This window comes from Amphibalanus amphitrite, unplaced genomic scaffold, assembly GCF_019059575.1.
Source record: "Amphibalanus amphitrite isolate SeventyFive unplaced genomic scaffold, NRLGWU_Aamphi_draft 000198F_arrow, whole genome shotgun sequence".
NCBI lineage: Eukaryota > Metazoa > Arthropoda > Thecostraca > Balanomorpha > Balanidae > Amphibalanus > Amphibalanus amphitrite.
The window spans coordinates 21453-45086 of record NW_024881693.1 but is presented as its reverse complement, the minus strand read 5'-3'; the positions used below and the strand labels follow the sequence as shown (position 1 = coordinate 45086).

The 23634-nt window shown below is 45.9% G+C and overlaps 2 protein-coding genes and 1 long non-coding RNA gene across 7 annotated transcripts in view; 1 reads left to right on the top strand and 2 right to left on the bottom strand.

Annotated features, from left to right (window-relative positions):
• The window catches only part of LOC122384767, an 83781-nt gene extending 69717 nt beyond the window's left edge, over positions 1–14064 (top strand). Inside the window, exon 4 of the long non-coding RNA XR_006257089.1 lies at positions 13903–14064. This is a non-coding gene — a long non-coding RNA (uncharacterized LOC122384767). The remainder of the gene's footprint in view (positions 1–13902) is intronic.
• Positions 1–19852, bottom strand: part of LOC122384762 (titin-like) — a 108961-nt gene extending 89109 nt beyond the window's left edge. For all 5 annotated transcript variants that reach the window (XM_043372478.1, XM_043372480.1, XM_043372481.1 and 2 more), the window contains exons 1-6: positions 19738–19852; positions 19429–19456; positions 15120–15221; positions 13883–13987; positions 5226–13106; positions 4274–4366 (exon numbers count right to left, since the gene is read on the bottom strand). In XM_043372478.1, coding sequence (XP_043228413.1) covers positions 4274–4366; positions 5226–12596 — 7464 coding nt within the window. In that variant the 5' untranslated portion in view covers positions 12597–13106; positions 13883–13987; positions 15120–15221; positions 19429–19456; positions 19738–19852. The remainder of the gene's footprint in view (positions 1–4273; positions 4367–5225; positions 13107–13882; positions 13988–15119; positions 15222–19428; positions 19457–19737) is intronic.
• A 16-nt stretch (positions 19853–19868) lies between these two features.
• LOC122384765 lies at positions 19869–23280 on the bottom strand. The gene is made up of 4 exons (XM_043372483.1): positions 21243–23280; positions 20823–20930; positions 20322–20504; positions 19869–19886 (listed from the first exon to the last, which is right to left on the bottom strand). Exon 1 carries the CDS (start codon positions 23213–23215, stop codon positions 21530–21532), a length of 1686 nt encoding a protein of 561 aa, XP_043228418.1. The 5' UTR covers positions 23216–23280; the 3' UTR covers positions 19869–19886; positions 20322–20504; positions 20823–20930; positions 21243–21529.
• Between the last annotated feature and the right edge of the window lie 354 nt (positions 23281–23634).

Genomic DNA, 23634 nt, shown 5'->3' with positions numbered 1-23634 from the left:
ATTTACAGGTCAGGTCACTTTCAGGTCAGCAAAGGTCAAAATTTGAAAATGAAATTTTTTAACAAAAAATGGTGCTTATCAGATGCAGTTTGAGTTCAGAAATACGATGGTGCCATGAATATTGCTGTACGATGTCAAAAATGTACTGAAAAATTGTTTTGAAAAATATATAATTGTAAAATTTTGACAATAATGCAAATAGCTTGTCTATTTTTGAAGATATTGGGCTACAACTTGCTAAAGTAGTTTATCAGTGTGTGTTTTATCCAGGGGGAGGCACTCGCCTTGGCCGTATATGGGCCAGAATGTCTAACGATTTCCGCCATGTTGTGTATACCAAAGTCTTGAAAAGTTGATCACTGCAATCAAACTGCAAGCATGAAGCAGCAGCACTTTTGAGTAGTGTACCTCTCACTAAACTGCACCTCTGCTACCGTACATGCAATTTATATTTCTGGTATACACAACATGGCGGAAATCGATAGACAAAAACAAGTCACCAATGCTCCTTCCAGTATATATTAGAGTTCAGTGGTTTTATCACACATATTCCGGTGTTTGACAAAAATGAGAAACTTTTTGTAGAAATCAAAAAATATATTTTTGTAATTGTAAATACATATTTTTTCATTTTTTTTTAACCCTCGCCCGCACATGCCATTTTCCCATCCCAGAACGCACATGGGGGGGGGGGGGGTTGCCACCCCCCGCGCCATTTCGTTCCTGTTGGAGATAGAGCTTAGCGGTAAAGACCAAAAAGATTCTTTGGGAAGAGACGAATCCAATGATACCCAGTTTTACCTTCTCAGGTCAGTCATTGACCTTCCAGGTCAGGTCAAACTAAAAAATGTTGCTGTTTTGGGTCACCGTTGGATATCAAGTGCGCTGCTTAGCATATACCGATGACGATGCCGTTTTCTGGTGCCAAGCCAGCTAGAAGCTCTTTGTCACACTACCCGACCAAATTTTTGCTGCTGAGGTCATTTCAGGTCAAGTTAGGTCAAGGTCAATTATATGTGTTTGTATGTCTGTGTGTGTCTGTGTGTATACTGATGTGTGCACCGATTGTTTATGTGTCCACTTTACATGAAATCATGATCTGAGAAGCTTTTACCAAAAATGCAGTCAAAAAACTTCACAAAAAGTAAATTCAGCTTGCCTAAAACGCAATTATCTTAGATGACCTAGGTTGACCTTGACCCTGACCTTGACACCTGTACATCGTCGAACAACATGTTCCATGATAGGTGGGAGGTAAGACTGGCAAACAAGGCCGAAATCAAGGTGTCAAAAGCTCACAAGGCCCATAACAAACGCAAGATGTTGAGAATTAGCCATTTGGGTCATGACATGACGTGAAAAACAAGGTCATATCTCCGAAACCAAAAATCACAGAAACTTGAAATTTTCAGCAGACATCAAGAAAGGATAGAGGAGCAGCTATACGAAAAATCAGCCTTCTAGCTCTAAAAATGTCGAGTGCAGAGCCGAAAGACTACCTGGGGGGGGGGGGGGGGTGGCAACCCCCCCCCCATGTGCGGGCGAGGGGTAATGAGATAGCAGTTTGGTAGCTAAGTGTATTTGTAGTCCACTCTTGCAAATAAATTGGATCTAGCTTTAAAACTGAGTTCTTGAGAGCGTCAGCCGTAATTCAATATTTTGCATCAAAATCGGCCGACATGACGTCACTCTGAAGTCATTTCCGGCCAAACTATGGTAGCTAGGAAGTCGAAATTGTAACACAAAGTGTTAAATGTATGCCGCTGAAGGTACCGCGAATTTTGTGTTGATCCGTCAAATAAGATATTGCCGAAAAACGGGAGGGGGGCTCTGTCGAGCCCCCACCCCAGTCATGCGCGGGTTAACGTGGGTGCTATGGCAGAATTCTCCAAATTCTGCCATAGAACTGTAATTGCGCGATCGGAGGGTAGAGGGGAGGGTCAACGCAATAAGCTTCGCTTAGGAGGGGGGGGGGGCTATGTCCTTGTGAATCCTTCCATTCAAAAGGTTCGGACTAAATTTATATAAAAAGCTTAAGTACGAAGTAATTGGACGGACAGGGGAGCCAAACTCAATCCAAAATATAAAACCCACGCTTTGAGCTGGGATCACATATCTGACCAAGTGATTCTGATCAGTCGTTTTCACAAGATATGAATGATAATGTTGCCAAAGCGTCGCCAACTTTTTTATATGTTTTCGAGAAAAAAAACTTAAGATTCGAAAGGTTCTATGGAACTTAAGTGTTACGTCGATGCGTCGATGCGCGACAGTTACATACTCTTATGTGACAAAGTTTTCTGATTCGTAGAGGATCTAGTATCCACGAAGCTCAGCTTTGCTGCTCATACATGACATTTATGGTATTTATGGTATCTGAGTATGGCCGTGTCATAAAAAATGTGTGCAGCGCACAAAACATTCGTCTGCTCTCATGAAGCTTTGCCATTCATATGCTTTTTCTTTATAAATATAACTTTGTCCTTAACTCGCGCACCGACTGGGGTCCGCCGTCCATCCGCGTGAACTTCGCACCGACAGCGGAGGGGGGGGGGGAGGGGTGGATGACCGCCACCTGATATCTCGAGAACGAAGCAAGATAGTGACAAGCGGTAAACGGCATGGGGTACGCACGGACAAGATCTACAGTTGTTTTTTCTAGTCATTTTCAGGTCAGACTCAGGTCAAAGATAACGTCAAAGGGGAAAAAAGTCAAAATGGCGGAACTATACTCTGTTCCGTTTCAAGCTTGCGGCCGAACTGTCATGCTGAAAGCAGTGTGTGATTTCTGTATATACAGCTCTTACATTTAAGGAAGCAAATTCTTAAGCAGAGGAGCGACCTGTTGAAGAAACTCCGACCGCAAGCTTGATGTGGAACAGACTAGAGTTTTGAAGTTTTTCTCGAAGAACATTGGAAGTAGCCAAGCTAAGAACAAGCTAATGACACCATCGTGATCCTCTCGTCAATCCGCATCAATTCATTAATATGTTGACCTCGAAAGGTCAAGGTCAAAGTTTGACCTCAGGTCACGTAACCTCAAGGTCATCATGCATATCATCAAGTGCGCCTTGACGAGCTTAACACATTGAGACTATCCGCGCGACTGCATCTTGCTTCTGTAAGGAGTTTTTGCAAAAAAAAACTTTGGTGACCTTTGATGACGTCACATGACCCTACAGCTGCCCAATAGCAAAACAAGCCTGAAGGTAGTCAAGGTCAATCGCATATGAAGTCATTTTCCGACGCATTTTAGTGAAAAAACTATAATGGGGAGGTCAAGGTTTGGTCAACCTGACCTTTGGTCATCGATATCAAAATTCCGAGATAAACAACTTGTAGCTACCAATGACCGCATTATATCCTGCGACTTTCAAAGGCCTCCGTCATCTACTGTAGCTCTTACACGGTGACAAAGTTGCAAAAAGTCCCTACGTTTCCCGCTATTTACGAAAACCTCTGGGGGAGGGGGCGGATATCCGCCCCCCCCCCCCGTTGGTGCGCGGGTTGAAGTTTATACTAATTTCAAGTACCACGTTTTTTTCAAGAATATATCTTGGTATAGAAATTTGCAGGATTTTCACCTCCATGAAGCGTCACTACGCATCGGCTCAGTGAAGATTTAATGATGTTCTTCTATTTGAACCATCGCGTAATATTTTTACAAATTATCATTACGTAACAGTAAAAAAAACAACAACAAACAACTATCAACTTACACATCTCATTTTGTACTAATATGATCTTGGGTCGATTGATGGTTAGTTCGTTTATTTTGTTCGCCATTTTGTACAACATTATTCATTAACATCATTTAAAAGGTTAAAATGTTATTATACAAATCAAAACAGTTCGTGGGAAAAAAAGGAAACAGTTTGCGCCCTGTTTCCCCATAGGGAAGAATATGCAACGTTTTATTTAGGGAATCAACAACCTTAAATGAAATCATAGCTGCTTAACGGGCACAAAGTTCAAGTTCATTAACAAGTAACTAGTCACCATTAGAGGAATAAAGAGCAACGAAGAAAATAAGTACCAACCTGGTCTCTAAATCTGACAGATGCGTTGTCACACATAGCGAAGGCGTTATGCATTGATACGCGGGAAGTCAAACTTGCGTGAACATCAGCGTTTCAAGTAAAGGTCTCGCTCCAGTACGGCAACACGGTGGTAAAGCGATGGGCGAACAGCCCCGCGAGCGAAAAAGAAAAAAGCCATTGACAGAGCGAAGAAGAAGTGATCAGGCGAGGCTGCTGCGAGGGCCTGCACAAACCTCGGCGTCAGAAGGCATTGTCGCATCGCTGTCGGCGACGGAAGGCGACCCCCGGCGGTCGGGCCGCGCCGCGTCCGGGCGGGGAAGTGAACCCTGCGTGTAGCGTGTGGCGTGCTGAGATCATCTGTTCCGTAATTATTGTACACATGTACGGACGGTGTTCACTGACGAGACACATGACTCCCATGCTAACATGACAATGGAACAACCCGACAACATGATGACGGCACAGCGTAACCATTGATGACAAGTGGTAAGCACATCCTGGGACGGATTCGATGCATTGTTATCCATGCATTTTACATACTAGCATGCTTGGATTGAGAAGAAACATTAATTCAATCTGAGGCGACGGGTGTTCATGGATAATGGATATGGCTGGCAATGAAAATGATTAGAAAAACTGGCCTACGTTCTAAATAGTTTATTGATCTTTCGTCGAAACTCGATCTCCAAGCTGCGTACTAAATATTAAATTATACATAGGTACCTGCCGTTTCGAGAACCATAGGAAAATAAATACGTGTGATGCTGCCTTAAACAAAGCTCTGTTTCACTGGTTGCCTACTTTTTCCGAAATTAATAGGTTGCCAAAGACACGATTAAAAAGCGTTATTGGAAAATGCTTGAACCAATTAGTGTTTTTACGTTCTTTTGCATTATAAAAGGTATGAAATATAATTTATTCACCAAGAAGAATGTTTCACGCTAAACTTACTTGCCTATTTCTTCAATTTCAGTTTTTGTTAAAAGTTTTGTGAAATGCGTTATACATTAAGGAAGGATCTTTAATATGAATAACGAAGCGATAAAATAAAGTGGTATTATTTCCATATTAATGGATGGTAAACGCTGGCGGTTATTAACATAATACACAGTTTTGTTGGCTGAAATAAGAATAATTAATATTTAAGCCAGTAAAAATAAGCTCGAAAAACGTCATTTAAGTTACCTCAGGCACGTCACTTCTGCGTTGTTTGAGGATGCTTGTATCAGCGGTGGTTTCTTGAACTGGGCTTTGTGCTTCTTCAGGCAAGTTCTCGGTAGGCTTTCGAGTTTTCTTTGTAGTTGTGACGACTGTTATCTCTTCTTCGTTGTCGGGTTTCGGGGTGATGTCCTTGACAGTTGTAGTCTCTACGACAGTAGCATGATCATCGCCTTCCTCTGTAGTTACTGTGGTCTCGGGAACATGCGGAATCGAAGGCAGTATCTGGTCAATGTCGTCCTCCGGCCGTTTTGGTTTTGTTCGTTTGATTTTCTTTGTCGTTGTGATGACCTCAACTGGCTGGTCGTCTTCTTCAGTTACTTCAGTAACCGTTGACTCAGAGACCTCCTTGACACCAGGAATGTTGTCAATCTCCATATCCAAAGGTGTCTTTGTTGTTGTGTCTTGCTTTGGACCTTCGGTTGGCTTATCTTTGGGCCTCTTTGTTTTCTTTGTCTTTGTTTTTACAATAATCTCCTCCTTGTTGTCTGGCCCAGGCTGCACTTCCTTTGTGGTTGTGACCTCTGTTACCTCAACAAAGTCTCCCGACTCAACAACAGTAACGGTAGGTTCAGCTTCGATGGGCACCTCAGGAAGCACTTCCTCTGGAGTCTCTTCGATGTCGTCAGGTTTCTCCCTCTGGATACGTTTTGTCGTAGTAACTAATTCTGTTACCTCATCATCAGCTTCCTCTACCTCGGTTTTTGTCGTCTCGGAAATACCTGTCAACCCCGGCAATTCGGCTATAGCTTTGTCGATTGGAGCTTCCTCAGGCCTTCGTCGTTTGGGTTTGTCTTTCTTTGGTTTCTTCTTTGGTATGGTATCCCCTTCAATGGGTTTGTGTATTTTCTTGGTGGTTGTGACGACTGTTATTTCTTCTTCGTTGTCGGGTTTCGGGGTGATGTCCTTGACAGTTGTAGTCTCTACGACAGTAACATGATCGTCGCCTTCCTCTGTAGATACTGTGGTCTCGGGAACATGCGGAATCGAAGGTAATATCTGGTCGGTCTCGTCCTCCGGCCGTTTTGGTCTTGTTCGTTTGATTTTCTTTGTCGTTGTGACGACCTCAACTGGCAGGTCGTCTTCTTTAGTTACTTCAGTAACTGTTGACTCAGAAACCTCCTTGACACCAGGAATGTCCTCAATCTCCATATCCAAAGGTGTCTTTCTTGTGTCTTGCTTTGGACCTTCGGTTGGTTTATCTTTGGGTCTCTTTGTTTTCTTTGTCTTTGTTTTTACAATAATCTCCTCCTTGTTGTCTGGCCCAGGCTGCACTTCCTTTGTGGTTGTGACCTCTGTTACCTCAACAAAGTCGCCCGACTCAACAACAGTAACGGTAGGTTCAGCTTCGATGGGCACCTCAGGAAGCACTTCCTCTGGAGTCCCCTCGATGTCTTCAGGTTTCTCCCTCTGGATACGTTTTGTTGTAGTTACTAGCTCTATCACCTCATGATCAGCTTCTTCTACCTCGGTTTTTGTTGTCTCGGAAATATCTGTCACTCCCGGCAATTCGGCTATAGCTTTGTCGATGAAAGCTTCCTCAGGCCTTCGCCGTTTAGGTTTGTCTTTCTTTGGTTTCTTCTTTGGTGTGGTATCCCCTTCAACGGGTTTGCGTGTTTTCTTGGTGGTTGTGACGACTGTTATCTCTTCTTCGTTGTCGGGTTTCGGGGTGATGTCCTTGACAGTTGTAGTCTCTACGACAGTAACATGATCGTCGCCTTCCTCTGTTGTTACGGTGGTCTCGGGAACATGCGGAATCGAAGGCAGTATCTGGTCAATGTCGTCCTCCGGCCGTTTTGGTCTTGTTCGTTTGATTTTCTTTGTTGTTGTGACGACCTCAACTGGCTGGTCGTCTTCTTCAGTTACTTCAGTAACCGTTGACTCAGAGACCTCCTTGACACCAGGAATGTCCTCAATCTCCATATCCAAAGGTGTCTTTCTTGTGTCTTGCTTTGGACCTTCGGTTGGTTTATCTTTGGGTCTCTTTGTTTTCTTTGTCTTTGTTTTTACAATAATCTCCTCCTTGTTGTCTGGCCCAGTCTGCACCTCCTTTGTGGTTGTGACCTCTGTTACCTCAACAAAGTCGCCCGACTCAACAACAGTAACGGTAGGTTCAGCTTCGATGGGCACCTCAGGAAGCACTTCCTCTGGAGTCCTCTCGATGTCTTCAGGTTTCTCCCTCTGGATACGTTTTGTTGTAGTTACTAGCTCTATCACTTCATCATCAGCTTCTTCTACCTCGGTTTTTGTTGTCTCGGAAATATCTGTCACCCCCGGCAATTCGGCTATAGCTTTGTCGATGGAAGCTTCCTCAGGCCTTCGTCGTTTGGGTTTGTCTTTCTTTGGTTTCTTGTTTGGTGTGGCATCCCCTTCAACGGGTTTGTGTATTTTCTTGGTGGTTGTGACGACTGTTATCTCTTCTTGGTTGTCGGGTTTCGGGGTAATGTCCTTGACAGTTGTAGTCTCTACGACAGTAACATGATCATCGCCTTCCTCTGTAGTTACTGTGGTTTCGGGAACATGCGGAATCGAAGGCAGTACCTGGTCAATCTCGGCTTCCGGCCGTTTTGGTTTTGTTCGTTTGATTTTCTTTGTTGTTGTGACGACCTCAACTGGCTGGTCGTCTTCTTCAGTTACTTCAGTAACCGTTGATTCAGAGACCTCCTTGACACCAGGAATGTCATCAATCTCCATATCCAAAGGTGTCTTTGTTTTTGTGTCTGGCTTTGGACCTTCGGTTGGTTTATCTTTGGGCCTCTTTGTTTTCCTTGTCTTTGTTTTTACAATAACCTCCTCCTTATTGTCTGGCCCAGGCTGCACTTCCTTTATGGTTGTGACCTCTGTTACCTCAACAAAGTCTCCCGACTCAACGACAGTAACGGTAGGTTCAGCTTCGATGGGCACCTCAGGAAGCACTTCCTCTGGAGTCTCTTCGATGTCGTCAGGTTTCTCCCTCTGGATACGTTTTGTCGTAGTAACTAATTCTGTCACCTCATCATCAGCTTCCTCTACCTCGGTTTTTGTCGTCTCGGAAATACCTGTCACTCCCGGCAATTCGGATATAGCTTTGTCGATTGGAGTTTCCTCGGGCCTTCGCCGTTTGGGTTTGTCTTTCTTTGGTTTCTTCTTTGGTGTGGTATCCCCTTCAACGGGTTTGCGTGTTTTCTTGGTGGTTGTGACGACTGTTATCTCTTCTTCGTTGTCGGGTTTCGGGGTGATGTCCTTGACAGTTGTAGTCTCTACGACAGTAACATGATCGTCGCCTTCCTCTGTTGTTACGGTGGTCTCGGGAACATGCGGAATCGAAGGCAGTATCTGGTCAATGTCGTCCTCCGGCCGTTTTGGTCTTGTTCGTCTAATTTTCTTTGTTGTTGTGACGACCTCAACTTCTTCTTCGTCTTCTTCAGTTACTTCAGTAACCGTTGACTCAGAGACCTCCTTGACACCAGGAATGTCCTCAATCTCCATATCCAAAGGTGTCTTTGTTTTTGTGTCTTGCTTTGGACCTTCGGTTGGTTTATCTTTGGGTCTCTTTGTTTTCTTTGTCTTTGTTTTTAAAATAATCTCCTCCTTGTTGTCTGGCCCAGGCTGCACTTCCTTTGTGGTTGTGACCTCTGTTACCTCAACAAAGTCGCCCGACTCAACAACAGTAACGGTAGGTTCAGCTTCGATGGGCACCTCAGGAAGCACTTCTTCTGGAGTCCCCTCGATGTCTTCAGGTTTCTCCCTCTGGATACGTTTTGTTGTAGTTACTAGCTCTATCACCTCATCATCAGCTTCTTCTACCTCGGTTTTTGTTGTCTCGGAAATATCTGTCACCCCCGGCAATTCGGATATAGCTTTGTCGATTGGAGTTTCCTCAGGCCTTCGCCGTTTAGGTTTGTCTTTCTTTGGTTTCTTCTTTGGTGTGGTATCCCCTTCAACGGGTTTGCGTGTTTTCTTGGTGGTTGTGACGACTGTTATCTCTTCTTCGTTGTCGGGTTTCGGGGTGATGTCCTTGACAGTTGTAGTCTCTACGACAGTAACATGATCGTCGCCTTCCTCTGTTGTTACGGTGGTCTCGGGAACATGCGGAATCGAAGGCAGTATCTGGTCAATGTCGTCCTCCGGCCGTTTTGGTCTTGTTCGTTTGATTTTCTTTGTTGTTGTGACGACCTCAACTGGCTGGTCGTCTTCTTCAGTTACTTCAGTAACCGTTGACTCAGAGACCTCCTTGACACCAGGAATGTCCTCAATCTCCATATCCAAAGTTGTCTTTGTTTTTGTGTCTGGCTTTGGACCTTCGGTTGTTTTATCTTTGGGTCTCTTTGTTTTCTTTGTCTTTGTTTTTACAATAATCTCCTCCTTGTTGTCTGACCCAGGCTGCACTTCCTTTGTGGTTGTGACCTCTGTTACCTCAACAAAGTCGCCCGACTCAACAACAGTAACGGTAGGTTCAGCTTCGATGGGCACCTCAGGAAGCACTTCTTCTGGAGTCCCCTCGATGTCTTCAGGTTTCTCCCTCTGGATACGTTTTGTTGTAGTTACTAGCTCTATCACCTCATCATCAGCTTCTTCTACCTCGGTTTTTGTCGTCTCGGAAATATCTGTTACTCCCGGCAATTCGGATATAGCTTTGTCGATAGGAATTTCCTCGGGCCTTCGCCGTTTGGGTTTGTCTCTCTTTGGTTTCTTCTTTGGTGTGGCATCCCCTTCAACGGGTTTGCGTGTTTTCTTGGTGGTTGTGACGACTGTTATCTCTTCTTCGTTGTCGGGTTTCGGGGTGATGTCCTTGACAGTTATAGTCTCTACGACAGTAACATGATCATCGCCTTCCTCTGTAGTTACGGTGGTCTCGGGAACATGCGGAATCGAAGGCAGTACCTGGTCAATCTCGTCCTCCGGCCGTTTTGGTCTTGTTCGTTTGATTTTCTTTGTCGTTGTGACGACCTCAACTGGCAGGTCGTCTTCTTTAGTTACTTCAGTAACTGTTGACTCAGAAACCTCCTTGACACCAGGAATGTCCTCAATCTCCATATCCAAAGGTGTCTTTGTTTTTGTGTCTTGCTTTGGACCTTCGGTGGGTCTATCTTTGGGCCTCTTTGTTTTCTTTGTCTTTGTTTTTACAATAATCTCCTCCTTATTGTCTGGCCCAGGCTGCACTTCCTTTATGGTTGTGACCTCTGTTACCTCAACAAAATCTCCCGACTCAACGACAGTAACGGTAGGTTCAGCTTCGATGGGCACCTCAGGAAGCACTTCCTCTGGAGTCTCTTCGATGTCGTCACGTTTCTCCCTCTGGATATGTTTTGTCGTAGTAACTAATTCTGTCACCTCATCATCAGCTTCCTCTACCTCGGTTTTTGTTGTCTCGGAAATATCTGTCACCCCCGGCAATTCGGATATAGCTTTGTCGATTGGAGTTTCCTCAGGCCTTCGCCGTTTAGGTTTGTCTTTCTTTGGTTTCTTCTTTGGTGTGGTATCCCCTTCAACGGGTTTGCGTGTTTTCTTGGTGGTTGTGACGACTGTTATCTCTTCTTCGTTGTCGGGTTTCGGGGTGATGTCCTTGACAGTTGTAGTCTCTACGACAGTAACATGATCGTCGCCTTCCTCTGTTGTTACGGTGGTCTCTGGAACATGCGGAATCGAAGGCAGTATCTGGTCAATGTCGTCCTCCGGCCGTTTTTGTCTTGTTCGTCTAATTTTCTTTGTTGTTGTGACGACCTCAACTGGCTGGTCGTCTTCTTCAGTTACTTCAGTAACCGTTGATTCAGAGACCTCCTTGACACCAGGAATGTCCTCAATCTCCATATCCAAAGGTGTCTTTGTTTTTGTGTCTTGCTTTGGACCTTCGGTTGGTTTATCTTTGGGTCTCTTTGTTTTCTTTGTCTTTGTTTTTACAATAATCTCCTCCTTGTTGTCTGGCCCAGGCTGCACTTCCTTTGTGGTTGTGACCTCTGTTACCTCAACAAAGTCGCCCGACTCAACAACAGTAACGGTAGGTTCAGCTTCGATGGGCACCTCAGGAAGCACTTCTTCTGGAGTCCCCTCGATGTCTTCAGGTTTCTCCCTCTGGATACGTTTTGTTGTAGTTACTAGCTCTATCACCTCATCATCAGCTTCTTCTACCTCGGTTTTTGTCGTCTCGGAAATATCTGTTACTCCCGGCAATTCGGATATAGCTTTGTCGATAGGAATTTCCTCGGGCCTTCGCCGTTTGGGTTTGTCTTTCTTTGGCTTCTTCTTTGGTGTGGTATCCTTTTCAATAGGTTTGTGTATTTTCTTGGTGGTTGTGACGACTGTTATCTCTTCTTCGTTGTCGGGTTTCGGGGTGATGTCCTTGACAGTTGTAGTCTCTACGACAGTAACATGATCATCGCCTTCCTCTGTAGTTACGGTGGTCTCGGGAACATGCGGAATCGAAGGCAGTACCTGGTCAATCTTGTCCTCCGGCCGTTTTGGTCTTGTTCGTTTGATTTTCTTTGTCGTTGTGACGACCTCAACTGGCAGGTCGTCTTCTTTAGTTACTTCAGTAACTGTTGACTCAGAAACCTCCTTGACACCAGGAATGTCCTCAATCTCCATATCCAAAGGTGTCTTTGTTTTTGTGTCTTGCTTTGGACCTTCGGTGGGTCTATCTTTGGGCCTCTTTGTTTTCTTTGTCTTTGTTTTTACAATAATCTCCTCCTTGTTGTCTGGCCCAGGCTGCACTTCCTTTGTGGTTGTCACTTCTGTTACCTCAACAAAGTCGTCCGACTCAACGGCAGTAACGGTAGGTTCAGCTTCGATGGGCACCTCAGGAAGCACTTCCTCTTGAGTCTCATCGATGTCGTCAGGTTTCTCCCTCTTGATACGTTTTGTTGTAGTAACTAGTTCTGTCACCTCATCATCAGCTTCTTTTACCTCGGTTTTTGTTGTCTCGGAAATATTTGTCACCCCCGGCAATTCGGCTATAGCTTTGTCGATTGGAGCTTCCTCAAGCCTTCGTCGTTTGGGTTTGTCTTTCTTTGGTTTCTTCTTTGGTGTGGTATCCCCTTCAACTGGTTTGCGTGTTTTCTTGGTGGTTGTGACGACTGTTATTTCTTCTTCGTTGTCGGGTTTCGGGGTGATATCCTTGACAGTTGTAGTCTCTACGACGGTAACATGATCATCGCCTTCCTCTGTAGTTACGGTGGTCTCGGGAACATGCGGAATCGAAGGCAGTACCTGGTCAATCTCGTCCTCCGGCCGTTTTGGTTTTGTTCGTTTGATTTTCTTTGTCGTTGTGACGACCTCAACTGGCTGGTCGTCTTCTTCAGTTACTTCAGTAACCGTTGATTCAGAGACCTCCTTGACACCAGGAATGTCCTCAATCTCCATATCCAAAGGTGTCTTTGTTTTTGTGTCTGGCTTTGGACCTTCGGTTGGTTTATCTTTGGGCCTCTTTGTTTTCTTTGTCTTTGTTTTTACAATAATCTCCTCCTTGTTGTCTGGCCCAGGCTGCACTTCCTTTGTGGTTGTGACCTCTGTTACCTCAACAAAGTCTCCCGACTCAACGACAGTAACGGTAGGTTCAGCTTCGATGGGCACCTCAGGAAGCACTTCCTCTTGAGTCTCCTCGATGTCTTCAGGTTTCTCCCTCTGAATACGTTTGGTCGTAGTAACCAGTTTTGTCACCTCATCATCAGCTTCCTGCTCTTCGGTTTTTGTTGTCTCGGAAATATGTTTTGCACCTGGGATATTAGAAATGGCATTATCTACAATTGATGTGTCTGGTTTTTGCTCCGTGGCTGGGTGTTCAATAGGCGTTGAAGTCTCAGAGACTGTGTCCTTCGGTTGTTCGGTTTCTTCATGCAGGGGTTTGGCTGCGCGCCATTCGGGTGTTTTGTCCTGGAAGTATTGAATTGCGTCAAATTGCGATTGTCTATGTTGGCAGGTTTAAGTTGTTTACGTCCCACATAGGACGGAAAATATATATACTACTTAAATAAACGTTTAGGATAGCCTGAGCTTGATTCGGCTGGATTTGCAGTAAATTAAGTACCAAGGCTCCTAGAGACTGCTTTCAAAAAATGTAGCTTTGTTTCTCCACCAATTTGAAAGGGGCGAGCATGAGAGACTATGATCTAAGCACATACAAATGTTTTGGTTAGTAGGAGTTTACCGTGTGTTTTTGTATGTCTGCGTTTGAATGATGTATGGTGTGCTAAGGTCAGTGATGTGATAAGTTATGGAAAAGAAAGATGAATCCTTAACTTATTACCGTCCACAGTGATGACTTAAGATCCAATGTGTGTCATGTAAGTAATATGATCCAATTGGGAAACCTGGAACGCTTCAAAGTTCAAGCAAGAACAAAGCCAGATTTCAAGGATCTTGCTTAACTTTGCCGATATTTTTTTTTCTTGCGCAATGGTACCTTTTACTCTGAGCCAAACGTGTTACCTATTTTATTTTACATATTTAGCATCTTTTTAATAGGGCACGACGGTTTAAACATCGCGTCAAACCATTCAATATATATTGGTGTTTTGTAAATTTATTTAAGTGCAGCATGTTCAAGATGAAGTGTGAGCGGCTGCTTTAATCCCTCGTCGGTGTCCTGTGGAGCGTGCTGAGCCGTTTATTTAGGTTGTTAGCCGGCCATCTCGATGGCCGTGGCTGACCTCTCGCTCTGCGGTCTCAGCCGGCGGGGACGTCGTCCCGGGTGGCCGGTGTGCCGGAGCCGTCTCCTCAGGCCGGTCGCGGACCGCCTCTACATCTACTGGCGGCTGTAAAATGACGCCCGTCAGCACCGCGGCGCTGCGGCGGGGTCTACCAAGCCCGCGACGTCGACCGGTGCCCGGCACACAGGTACGGAGCTTGAGGAATACGGTGGACGGCCGCCCATCACCGGGAGTCGAATTTGGGCTGGGCTCTGATGGGATATTTGGCAGGAACAGGGAAGGCAGGGGGCGTTTTCTCCAGAACACATGCATTGGTGCAGTGATCAAGCAAGTGGAATGCATGACAGACATCAAGGCACACAAACGCGGCATCAGGGCTAGGCGCACGGTGCGAGCTTGCCGACACAAGGTGATCAAACACAGAACATGACTTGTATCACGGCATCCATAGCTGAACAGTCAGGTGACTGTTTACTAGCTTGTGAATTGCAAATGCATCTACGTTCATTGCTCAGTCGCTTGGAACACACAACCTGGACATTGATGTATTGTATGTCTGATGAAGCACAACAATAAATTGTGGATGTGTAGGTATCAGCGGGGTAGAAAAAGCATGTGACCGCAGAGGATTTGCGAATAGCACATACTTGGTCACAGCCTCACGCACATGCGGTTGATTTTCGTCATGCAAAAATGATAAAAATTAAAAACTTACCAATAACTCACCACATGTTTACACAAAAGTATCATTTAAAAACAGATTGTTCAGAAGAGCAGAGGGAAGGAGTTACTCTGCCCAAAGAAAGAAAACCCGACGCTCTACGCGACACAAAAGATGAGTCGCTGGTGAACCAAGTCACAACTTAGGCAACCAACTCAACTTAAACGCACTCAAAAGGTTATTCAAGTCTTGTGATAACCGCGCGAAAATGTCGGCCACTTCCGCGGCCATACCACTGTTACAAAAACAAAAATAAAAACGAACAAAAATGTTCGATTGACTTGTTAGATCTAGACACACTGTCATTGCAGTTTATTGCAGAAAAACACGCTGCTGACATCTCATTTTATTTCATATATTCAGTGGTTATAGTCATTACGTCGTTACAAGCACACAGTCAAAGACTCATTTTACTCCGATGTTCCTATCTCCCTGTACAGTCAGTCGCATGATATTTACACACGGCCGTAGTTCTGTGGGGTGGGGTTAGCGGGGGACTGGTGGCGTCCGACTGACCTGTTGCGAGGGCCGCTCCTCCGGTAGGGGCTCCGTTTGTGACTCACTCAGAGTCTCCTCTGTCTCCAGGGCGGTCTGCTCCTCAATGATCGGCTGCACCTTCTGTTGTTGGGAAGATAGTGGTTTCGGTCACACACGGGTCGGGAAGATAGTGGTTTCGGTCAGGCACGGGTCGGGGAGACGAGTCGATGATATGTAGATGTGTCGTGGAGATATTGATGGAGCTCGATAACAGTGATATAAGCTAAATGCTTCTGGAAGACAGTGATGCCATTCATAATTGCTTGGAAGATGGGGATGCTATCCCATTCATATGCGAATAATAGAAGCATCTTAAGATTTCATCGAAACATCTTCATAAGCAGGTCATATACGACATTTTGAATCACCATGCGACCAATAAGTTGGTGCTTAGGTTAGGTAACTTGGGTAATTATATTAGGTAATTAATTGTTCAATGCACATTGCACATCAATGTAACTAAGTATTGTACTTTGACTTCTGAATTCAAGAGGATTTCTTGCTAGTTAAGACTAAGATTAATAGCTATTTTCACTGTACTACTGTCATTATTGTTCAATCTGTTTTTCCCCGAAGACAGCTTTACAATATTGTGAGGGAAGTTCATGTGCTTCTCTACAACGTGCAGAGAAGAAGCTACATTGGTCTACATGGTGTAGTTATGGTTAGCTTGATGGAGATGCATGAAAGTGGAACACCGTAGTTCTAAATACATAACGATTCGGCACGGTGAAACTGATAGATGTCACAAAACATGAGCCAATGAAGCGAAGTCACCTTAAAAGGAGCTACCAAAAAGAAAAATAAAATAAAAAAGGACAACAATGAGAACGACCGAATTAAATGTTTTAAGTATATCTACAACGCTGCTGTAAGCTTACCTTCATTTGTTTAGTATCTCATCACTATTGACGCATGCAAAATTAAAACTAGGGAAAAATATGAATGCTATTGCTGACGGATACCTCCATATGGGCTTCTTCCCCTTTATGGATTCAATGAGTTCCTCGACGATAACCTCTTGTGTTTCTTGAGCTTCCTTTGGCTTTGTTTTCTTCTTGGTCCCTTTTTTATTTGGGGGTTCGCTTGATTGATCTCCCGTTGAGGGAGTACTTGTCTCTTGAACTGCATTCATTTGAACTTGTTTCTTCTCTTCCGACTCCTTGGGCTTTTTTGTTGGGACGGGCTTCAGTTTTATCTCCTCTTTAGTTTCCTTTTCTTTCTTAGGTTTCGGTGGAGCTGGTTTCAGGTGTACTTCTTCCCTGTCCTCAGTCTCCTTTGGTACTTTGCCTGGGACAGGTTTGAGAGAAACCTGCTCCTTGTGAGGGATCTCGACTTCCTTTGGTGGTACAGGCTTTAGTTTTGCTTCCTGTCTAGTTTCCTTTTCTTTCTCAGGTTTTGGCGGAATGGGTTTCAGTTGTACTTCTTCCTTTTCTTCAGCCTCCTTTGGTACTTTGCCTGGGACAGGTTTGAGAGACACCTGCTCCTTGTGAGGGATCTCGACTTCCTTTGGTGGTACAGCTTTTAGTTTTACTTCCTCATTAGTTCCCTTTTCTTTCTCGGGTTTTGCTGGAATTGGTTTCAGTTGTACTTGTTCCTTTTCTTCAGTCTCCTTTGGTACTTTGCCTGGCACAGGTTTGAGAGACACCTGCTCCTTGTGAGGGATCTCGACTTCCTTTTGTGGTAAAGGTTTTAGTTTTACTTCCTCTTTAGTTTCCTTTTCTTTCTCAGGCTTCGGCGGAATTGGTTTCAGGTGTACTTCTTCCTTTTGTTGAGGCTCCTTTGGTACTTTGCCTGGGACAGGTTTGAGAGACACCTGCTCCTTGTGAGGGATCTCTACTTCCTTTGGTGGTACAGGCTTTAGTTTCACTTCCTCTTTAGTTTCCTTTTCTTTTTCAGGCTTCGGTGGAATTGGTTTCAGTTGTACTTCTTCCTTTTCTTCAGCCTCTTGTGGTACTTTGACAGGAACCGGCTTGAGAGACACCTGCTCCTTGTGAGGGATCTCGACTTCCTTTGTTGGTACAGGTTTTAGTTTTACTGTCTCTTTAGTTTCCTTTTCTTTTTCAGGCTTCGGTGGAGTTGGTTTAAGTGTACTTCTTCCTTTTCTTCAGCCTCTTGTGGTACTTTGCCAGGAACCGGCTTGAGAGACACCTGCTCCTTGTGGGGAAGCTCGACTTCCTTTGGTGGTACAGGTTTTAGTTTTACTTCCTCTTTAGTTTCCTTTTCTTTCTCGAGCTTCGGTGGTGGAATTGGTTTCAAGTGGACTTTTTCCTTTTCTTCAGCTTCTTGTGGTACTTTGCCAGGAACCGGCTTGAGAGACACCTGCTCCTTGTGAGGGATCTTGACTTCCTTTGGTGGTACAGGTTTTAAATTTACTTCCTCTTTAGTTTCCTTTTCTTTTTCATGCTTCGGTGGAATTGGTTTCAAGTGTACTTCTTCCTTTTCTTCAGCCTCTTGTGGTACTTTGCCAGGAACCGGCTTGAGAGACACCTGCTCCTTGTGAGGAAGCTCGACTTCCTTTGGTGGTACAGGCTTTAGTTTCACTTCTTCTATAGCTTCCTTTTCTTTCTCAGGCTTTGGTGGAATAGGTTTCAGCTGTACTTCTTCCTTATCCAGTGTCTCCTTTGGTAATTTGCCTGGGACGTGTTTGAGAGAAACCTGCTCTTCCTGAGGAATTTCAACCTCCTTTGGTGGTACAGATTTAGGTGCGGCCTCCTCCCTGTCTGTTTCATCCTCTGTAGGTTTGGGTGGAATCGGCTTTAACACATCATCTTGATCCACCTGGACGTCGTCTGGCTCCTTGTTTGGTGTGAGGTTCAGAGATACATCACCTGTTTGTTCCATACCAACCTCTTGGTCCGCCACATCTTCCAACCGTTTTTCACTGTCATCCATTTGCTGTTTTGGCTCGGTTTTCGGGATCCCGTCTTCCTCGCTTATCTCCAGCTCTAGATCTTGGAGCCTTCTTTGCTCAGGTGATGCTTGAGTTTTTGCGTTGAGTTCAGATTCACCTTTCTGAGCTGCAGCCTTCTTAGGTACTGGTTTGAGCTTAACACTTTCTCTCTCTGGCTTTGCTTTTGGTTCCTTGGGTGGGATTGGTTTCAGCGATGTCTGTTGCTTATGTGGTACTGATGGTTGTTGTTGTTGAGCTATCGGTTTCAATTTGTGGGCCTCTTTGTCCGTTACCTTTGACTGCTTCAGGGGAACCGGCTTTAACTTGACACTCTCCTTTTCTTCAATGGTTTTGCAGGCTTTGGTGGGATTGGTTTCAGCTTGATCTGTTCTTTGTGTGGCACTTCAATTTCTCTTTGCATAACTGTCTTAAGCTCAATGTTTTCCGGTCCATCTTGGGGGTCCACGTGTTTTAGAGGAACGGGCTTAAGACGGATGCTCTCGGCGTCTTCCAATCGCTTTGGCTCCTTTGGAGGTACTGGTTTCAGCGTCACTTGTCCCTTATGTGGAATCTGGGGCTGTGTTTCCGATGCTGACTTCAGTTGTATATCTTCTCCTTCTTCAAGTGTTGTCAGCTCTTTGGAGTGAACTTGTTTCAACTGCACTTGGTCTTTATGAGGCACCTCAATTTCCTTAGCCGGGACTGATCTCAAGTCAATGTCTTCTCCTTCTTCCAACATATCTAGTCCCTTGAAATGTACTTGCTTCAACTTAACCTGGTCCTTGTGAGGGAGTTCTGTCTCCTTCTCTGGAACGGGCCTAAGAATAATGTCATCACCATCGACTGGTGGGTGCGACTCTTGTGGCGAGACCGGCCTTAGCTGTACATCTGCGCTGTCTTCTGGCGCTGACTGAGAGTCGGGCTGGGTGGGCTTCAGTCGCACACTGGTCCAACTTGGAAGATCCTCATTCGTCTGACTTCCACCTGCGCCGCTCGGCCTTTGACCTGCCTCCGACTGTGAAGAGGCAGTGTGTTAGTTTGTTACGCTCATGAACAGCCATATCGCGGATAGGGCTCGCATTGGGCTGGCTCATGCACAAATAAGCAATGCTATTGGGAAAGCGATTGAATAAAGCGTTGACTTCTTGTATGCTAGCAAGAAGCACACAAATGTAAAAGCGTACCAGAGTAGATTTATCAGGCACGAAATAAGCATATGTAAACGGCAAAAGCATTAGAAGCGAAGCAAAGCGAAGTAAGCATTTCTGTTGAAACCAAGCTGGCAATGCAATGCGTGGCCGCGTTAAAAGAAACGTTTAAGCGTATGTTGTTAGGCGTTTATTCATCAGAATGAACTGTTAAAGCGTTAAGATGTTTATCACGCAGTGACTATACCTTTATTTTTATAGGCTTCAGAAGCTCCCTGGAAAGGAGATACATGGGTTAAGCGCATGTAAATGCACATTACACGTTTATAAGATACACATATTGGGGAGACAGGTGTAAGTCCATGGTGACGACTTGGGGAGAATGTTGATAACGTACCACTTGCCAACACCTTTAAAACCCCTTTTGTAAAGGAAAGACGCTGCGACATTAGAGTATTTGGTTTAAAATATCAGCGCATATACCATAGAACAATGGTATTAGAACTTCACTGGGATGTAGATATTGGATAATTACGTGGCAGAGGCCTGAACTCACTTCTTCTCCCGGATCTTCCTCGCCGTCTCCTCCTGGATTCGTTTTCTTCTCTTCCATGCGTCGGATGCGCTCCTGTTCGCGCTTTTTCCGTTTTTCGACGGCCTCCTGACGCTCCTTGATCAGTTCCTCGCGCTCCTCTTCAGACAATTCTGTCGACGGACCGAGTCGCCGTTACAGTCACAAAACAACAGCTGCTACACTTCATCGTGTGTTTAATGGTTGTTATACACAACTCAAATGACATTAAGATGTACGCTGAATAACGACAACTCAAGAAACTCAAAATAACAAAATGATATTTATTTTTAAATTACTTTAAAATACACAAAGCTTTCGGTCGCATAGTTACGACCTTGATCACTGTGTTGCACAATGTTTCACAATCATAACATCCGTCAAACACTTACAAGCCATATCTCTGTGATATCGCTTAACAAATACTACACATCACAATACCCACGCTATGCCTGTCCGTGTTTGCTCGGTATTTCATCCAACCCCAACCATTCCATCAAATCGTCAGACAACCGAGTGCCATCCGTGCCGAGGGGGACCGTGCGTGTCGAGCACGGGCGTCGACTCACCCTGCACCTCCAGCGTGGCGGTGGAGGTGGCCTCTCCGGCCGGGTTGACGGCGCGCACCGTGTACTGGCCGGCCATGTCTGGAGTGACATCGCACAGCACCAGACTGACGCGGTCGTCCACGTACAGGATACGCACGAAGCGAGAGAGCGACAGTCGTAGGTCGTTGTGGAACAGCGTCACCTCTGTGGGGAGAACGGACTGGTGGTGAACGAGATCGGCAAGTGGAAACGTGAATTTCTCATCCCATTCGCTGCTCTTGCATGTCTCATTAGCATTTTGATTATGAGGATCATCATGTGAAATAGCAGCAGTACATTTTTTTTACTAGTTTATGCTTTATTGTGGAACCGTATTGTAGTTTATTGAAATGGCTTGATACGAGTATGTGTCTACATAAATAATATTCTAATTTTCTATGGGGAATTAAGCTAGACAGCTACGATTGTGTTCGGGAGGGAGTGGGGTTCGCTGGCGCCAACGAAGCAGCGTTGCTGTCTGACCTGGTCTCGGTACACCCGAGACGGCACACTTGAACTCCACTTCGCTCGAGTTCTCCTTCGCCTTCTGGTCGGTGAGCTCCGTGGTGAACTTGGGCGGCTGCTGGCGGGCTAAAACAGGGAGACAGTTTATCAGACCGCGTATTCTTTTTTTTTACTCTCAGCGCCTGCACTTCATATCGTCTGATAGTATTTTGTCGTTAAAAGTAAGTGTGTGTTCGTAAGTATGTTCGCAAACTATTTTCAGTTACTTCACTAATGCTGTTTGGAACAAGAGGTTAAAACATCAGTTCCTTACGACTGGTATTATTTAAAACGTAATATTATTATTAACGACTCAACTTTTTCCTCGAACTCTACCATATTAGCCTGTAGAAGAATGCTGATCAACTTTGTATCATCGTTGTTGAGTCCATGACTTACCACTACTGGTCAAACAGGGCCGTTGTCTTGTTTGGTCCCCTTGATAAGCATCGGCTAGCTGCAAAATACGCATGCATTGGGGCATGCGGCTGCAAAATAATCTTCACGCGTAGTTAGCTCAATAAATAAATGAAAACACAGCACACTTCTAGCTACAATTCCCGGACTCTCACTGCAGTTAGTATCAAACATTACATCGTTACGCTCTTGCATGTCACAACACAAAGTTTGTAGCGAGACAGTTGGCAGGTTGTTTGACTTCGATGTTGTTAATTTCCAAAAACGCATCACCTCATTTCACATTCTGTCTCTGTCTCTGACATGATCTGCCTCTCAAGCTGCAGAAATTCATTAAGTTCATCGAGCTCCTCGGTGCTGCAGCTACGTCGTAAAGGGAAAGCCCTCCTTTCAGCACCTGCACGCTTTGACTCTTCAAGCTCATGCGTCTCTAGATCTCGGGAAATCTTTCGAGATCGCTCGATTGAGCTCCTCGAGGACGACAGCTCATCCAAACTACCCGAACGGGCTGCTCGTAGACTTCCGCTTCCTTCAGAGCCTTCTACAACTCTTTCTCCGAGCGTGTCATCACTCTCATCTCCGGAGCTTGCTAGCGACGGCCGCGGACTGTACTCTGATACGGCCAGGGTGGCAGCCAGAGCTCTTTGATGCGCGGAGGGTGGTGGTAGGGCCGCTAGTCGCTCCACAGCCGACCAGCGCGGCATCTTCAGCTTGTCCAGCAGTGAGCGCATGGTGCCATGCAGAGAGTGAGACGCGCTGTAGCCGCGCGGTAGTTTCTCGCCCACGGGATTGACCTCATCAGGACTGGGCGTTCGCGACTCTGAACTCCCTGGCTCACTGCGCTCACTGATTGGAGACAGGATGGACGGAAACCCTTCCTCCTCTGGAGCTGGTTCCTCGTCGTCTTCTTCAGCCTCATCCAGGAGATCTTCTTCTCCTTCACTTCCGGCCAGCGTCTGTTCATCATCGTCATCATCTTGAGAATCCTCTGCGTCGGTAGTCTCGGGCTCCTCGACGTCGTAGCTGTGCTCATGCAGGACAGAGTGTGGTGAGGTGACCTCCATCACCCGAACCCCGTCGGACGAGGCAGAGGCTACGCTGTCCTGGCGACCCTTGGTTAACAGGGCACGCAGGAACAAGGCAGGGTCATCTTCAGACATCACGGAGCAGATGCTTACATTGCGCTCGCGCTCTTGTGCTGCCTCATGCTCGTTGCCACTGCTCTCCAAGCCAAGACTTTTGTCAAAAGCTCCACTGTTAGCCTCTGAGGCCTCTCTGGCAAGTGTAGATTCCAGCCTGAGAAACTCATCGATGCTTTCTCCAGAGTCGATTTGTGTCACTTCGGTTACGTCCTCCATCTTGGTGTGGACTTCGGAGGTGCGTGATGCATCATCAGTCGGAGTTGGCGATGTGACTGTCGGTGCTTGCGTATCATGAGCGACCTCAGTAATTGAGACCCGGCTAGCTGGCACACAAGGGTCACTCATGCTCTTGAACACAGCGCTTGTGGCTGGCTGACGACATGAGGTGCTGATGGGATCCTCCGCTCCGTCTCCGGCGTCACGCGGACCTCGATGACCTACATCGCCATCCTGCCAACCACCCATACCTCGCAGCATGGCAGGTATGATGTCAGTGTAGTCTGCCCCGTGAAGTGACAGACTATCATCAACGCGGGAGCTGCAGTCTCCCTCGGCATCGGCACCATGCCATGCCGGGATGTCATCATCCGTGAACAGACTCAGCATCTCGATGGCCGCGGAGATGGAGCCGCGATGGCGGCTGAGGTAGTCGTTCATCAGGCTATCATCGTCCGCAGTCTCGCTGTTGGCCGCGCGAAGCTCCAGCAGGAGGCTGCGCTTCCGCTGCACCTCGCTGGCGGCTTCCATGTCAGAGGCAAACACACTGTCGTCGCCCATGGACATTTCTGCGATGCTGACCGTGGAGGCATCCATCGGAGGCGGCACACCATGCTGGGTTAGTGATTCACCGCACGCGGGGTCGGCGGCGCGGCCGGAGTCGTTACCTCGGATTGCCGCCTTCGTCTCTTCCATCTGCACCACCCAGTCCGGCTTCCGGTAGCTGGGAGAGTCCTCGTCGTGACCTGGATGCGGGGAATGTGGTCAGGTGCCTGAGGGAAGCTGGTGTACTGCGTGCGTTTCATGATCGATACGTTAAGTTTTATGGGAGCTATTCTTGCGTTACTGGTGCTATGCAGTAAAATAGCAAGAGTCCAGAAGAAATGGAAGGCGGAAGAAAATAAGAAGACAATACCACAAGAATAAATCAATTGAAGCAGAGACCAGCGCATGAAACCAAACCGAAGTGTGCTTAGTAGTCAGTATGAGCTCGACATCGACCGGTGAGTGATGAC

Coding starts and splice junctions, on each gene's coding strand:
- LOC122384765 (XM_043372483.1), bottom strand. CDS start 23,215: ATGGATGCCTCCACGGTCAGCATCGCAGAAATGTCCATGGGCGACGAC.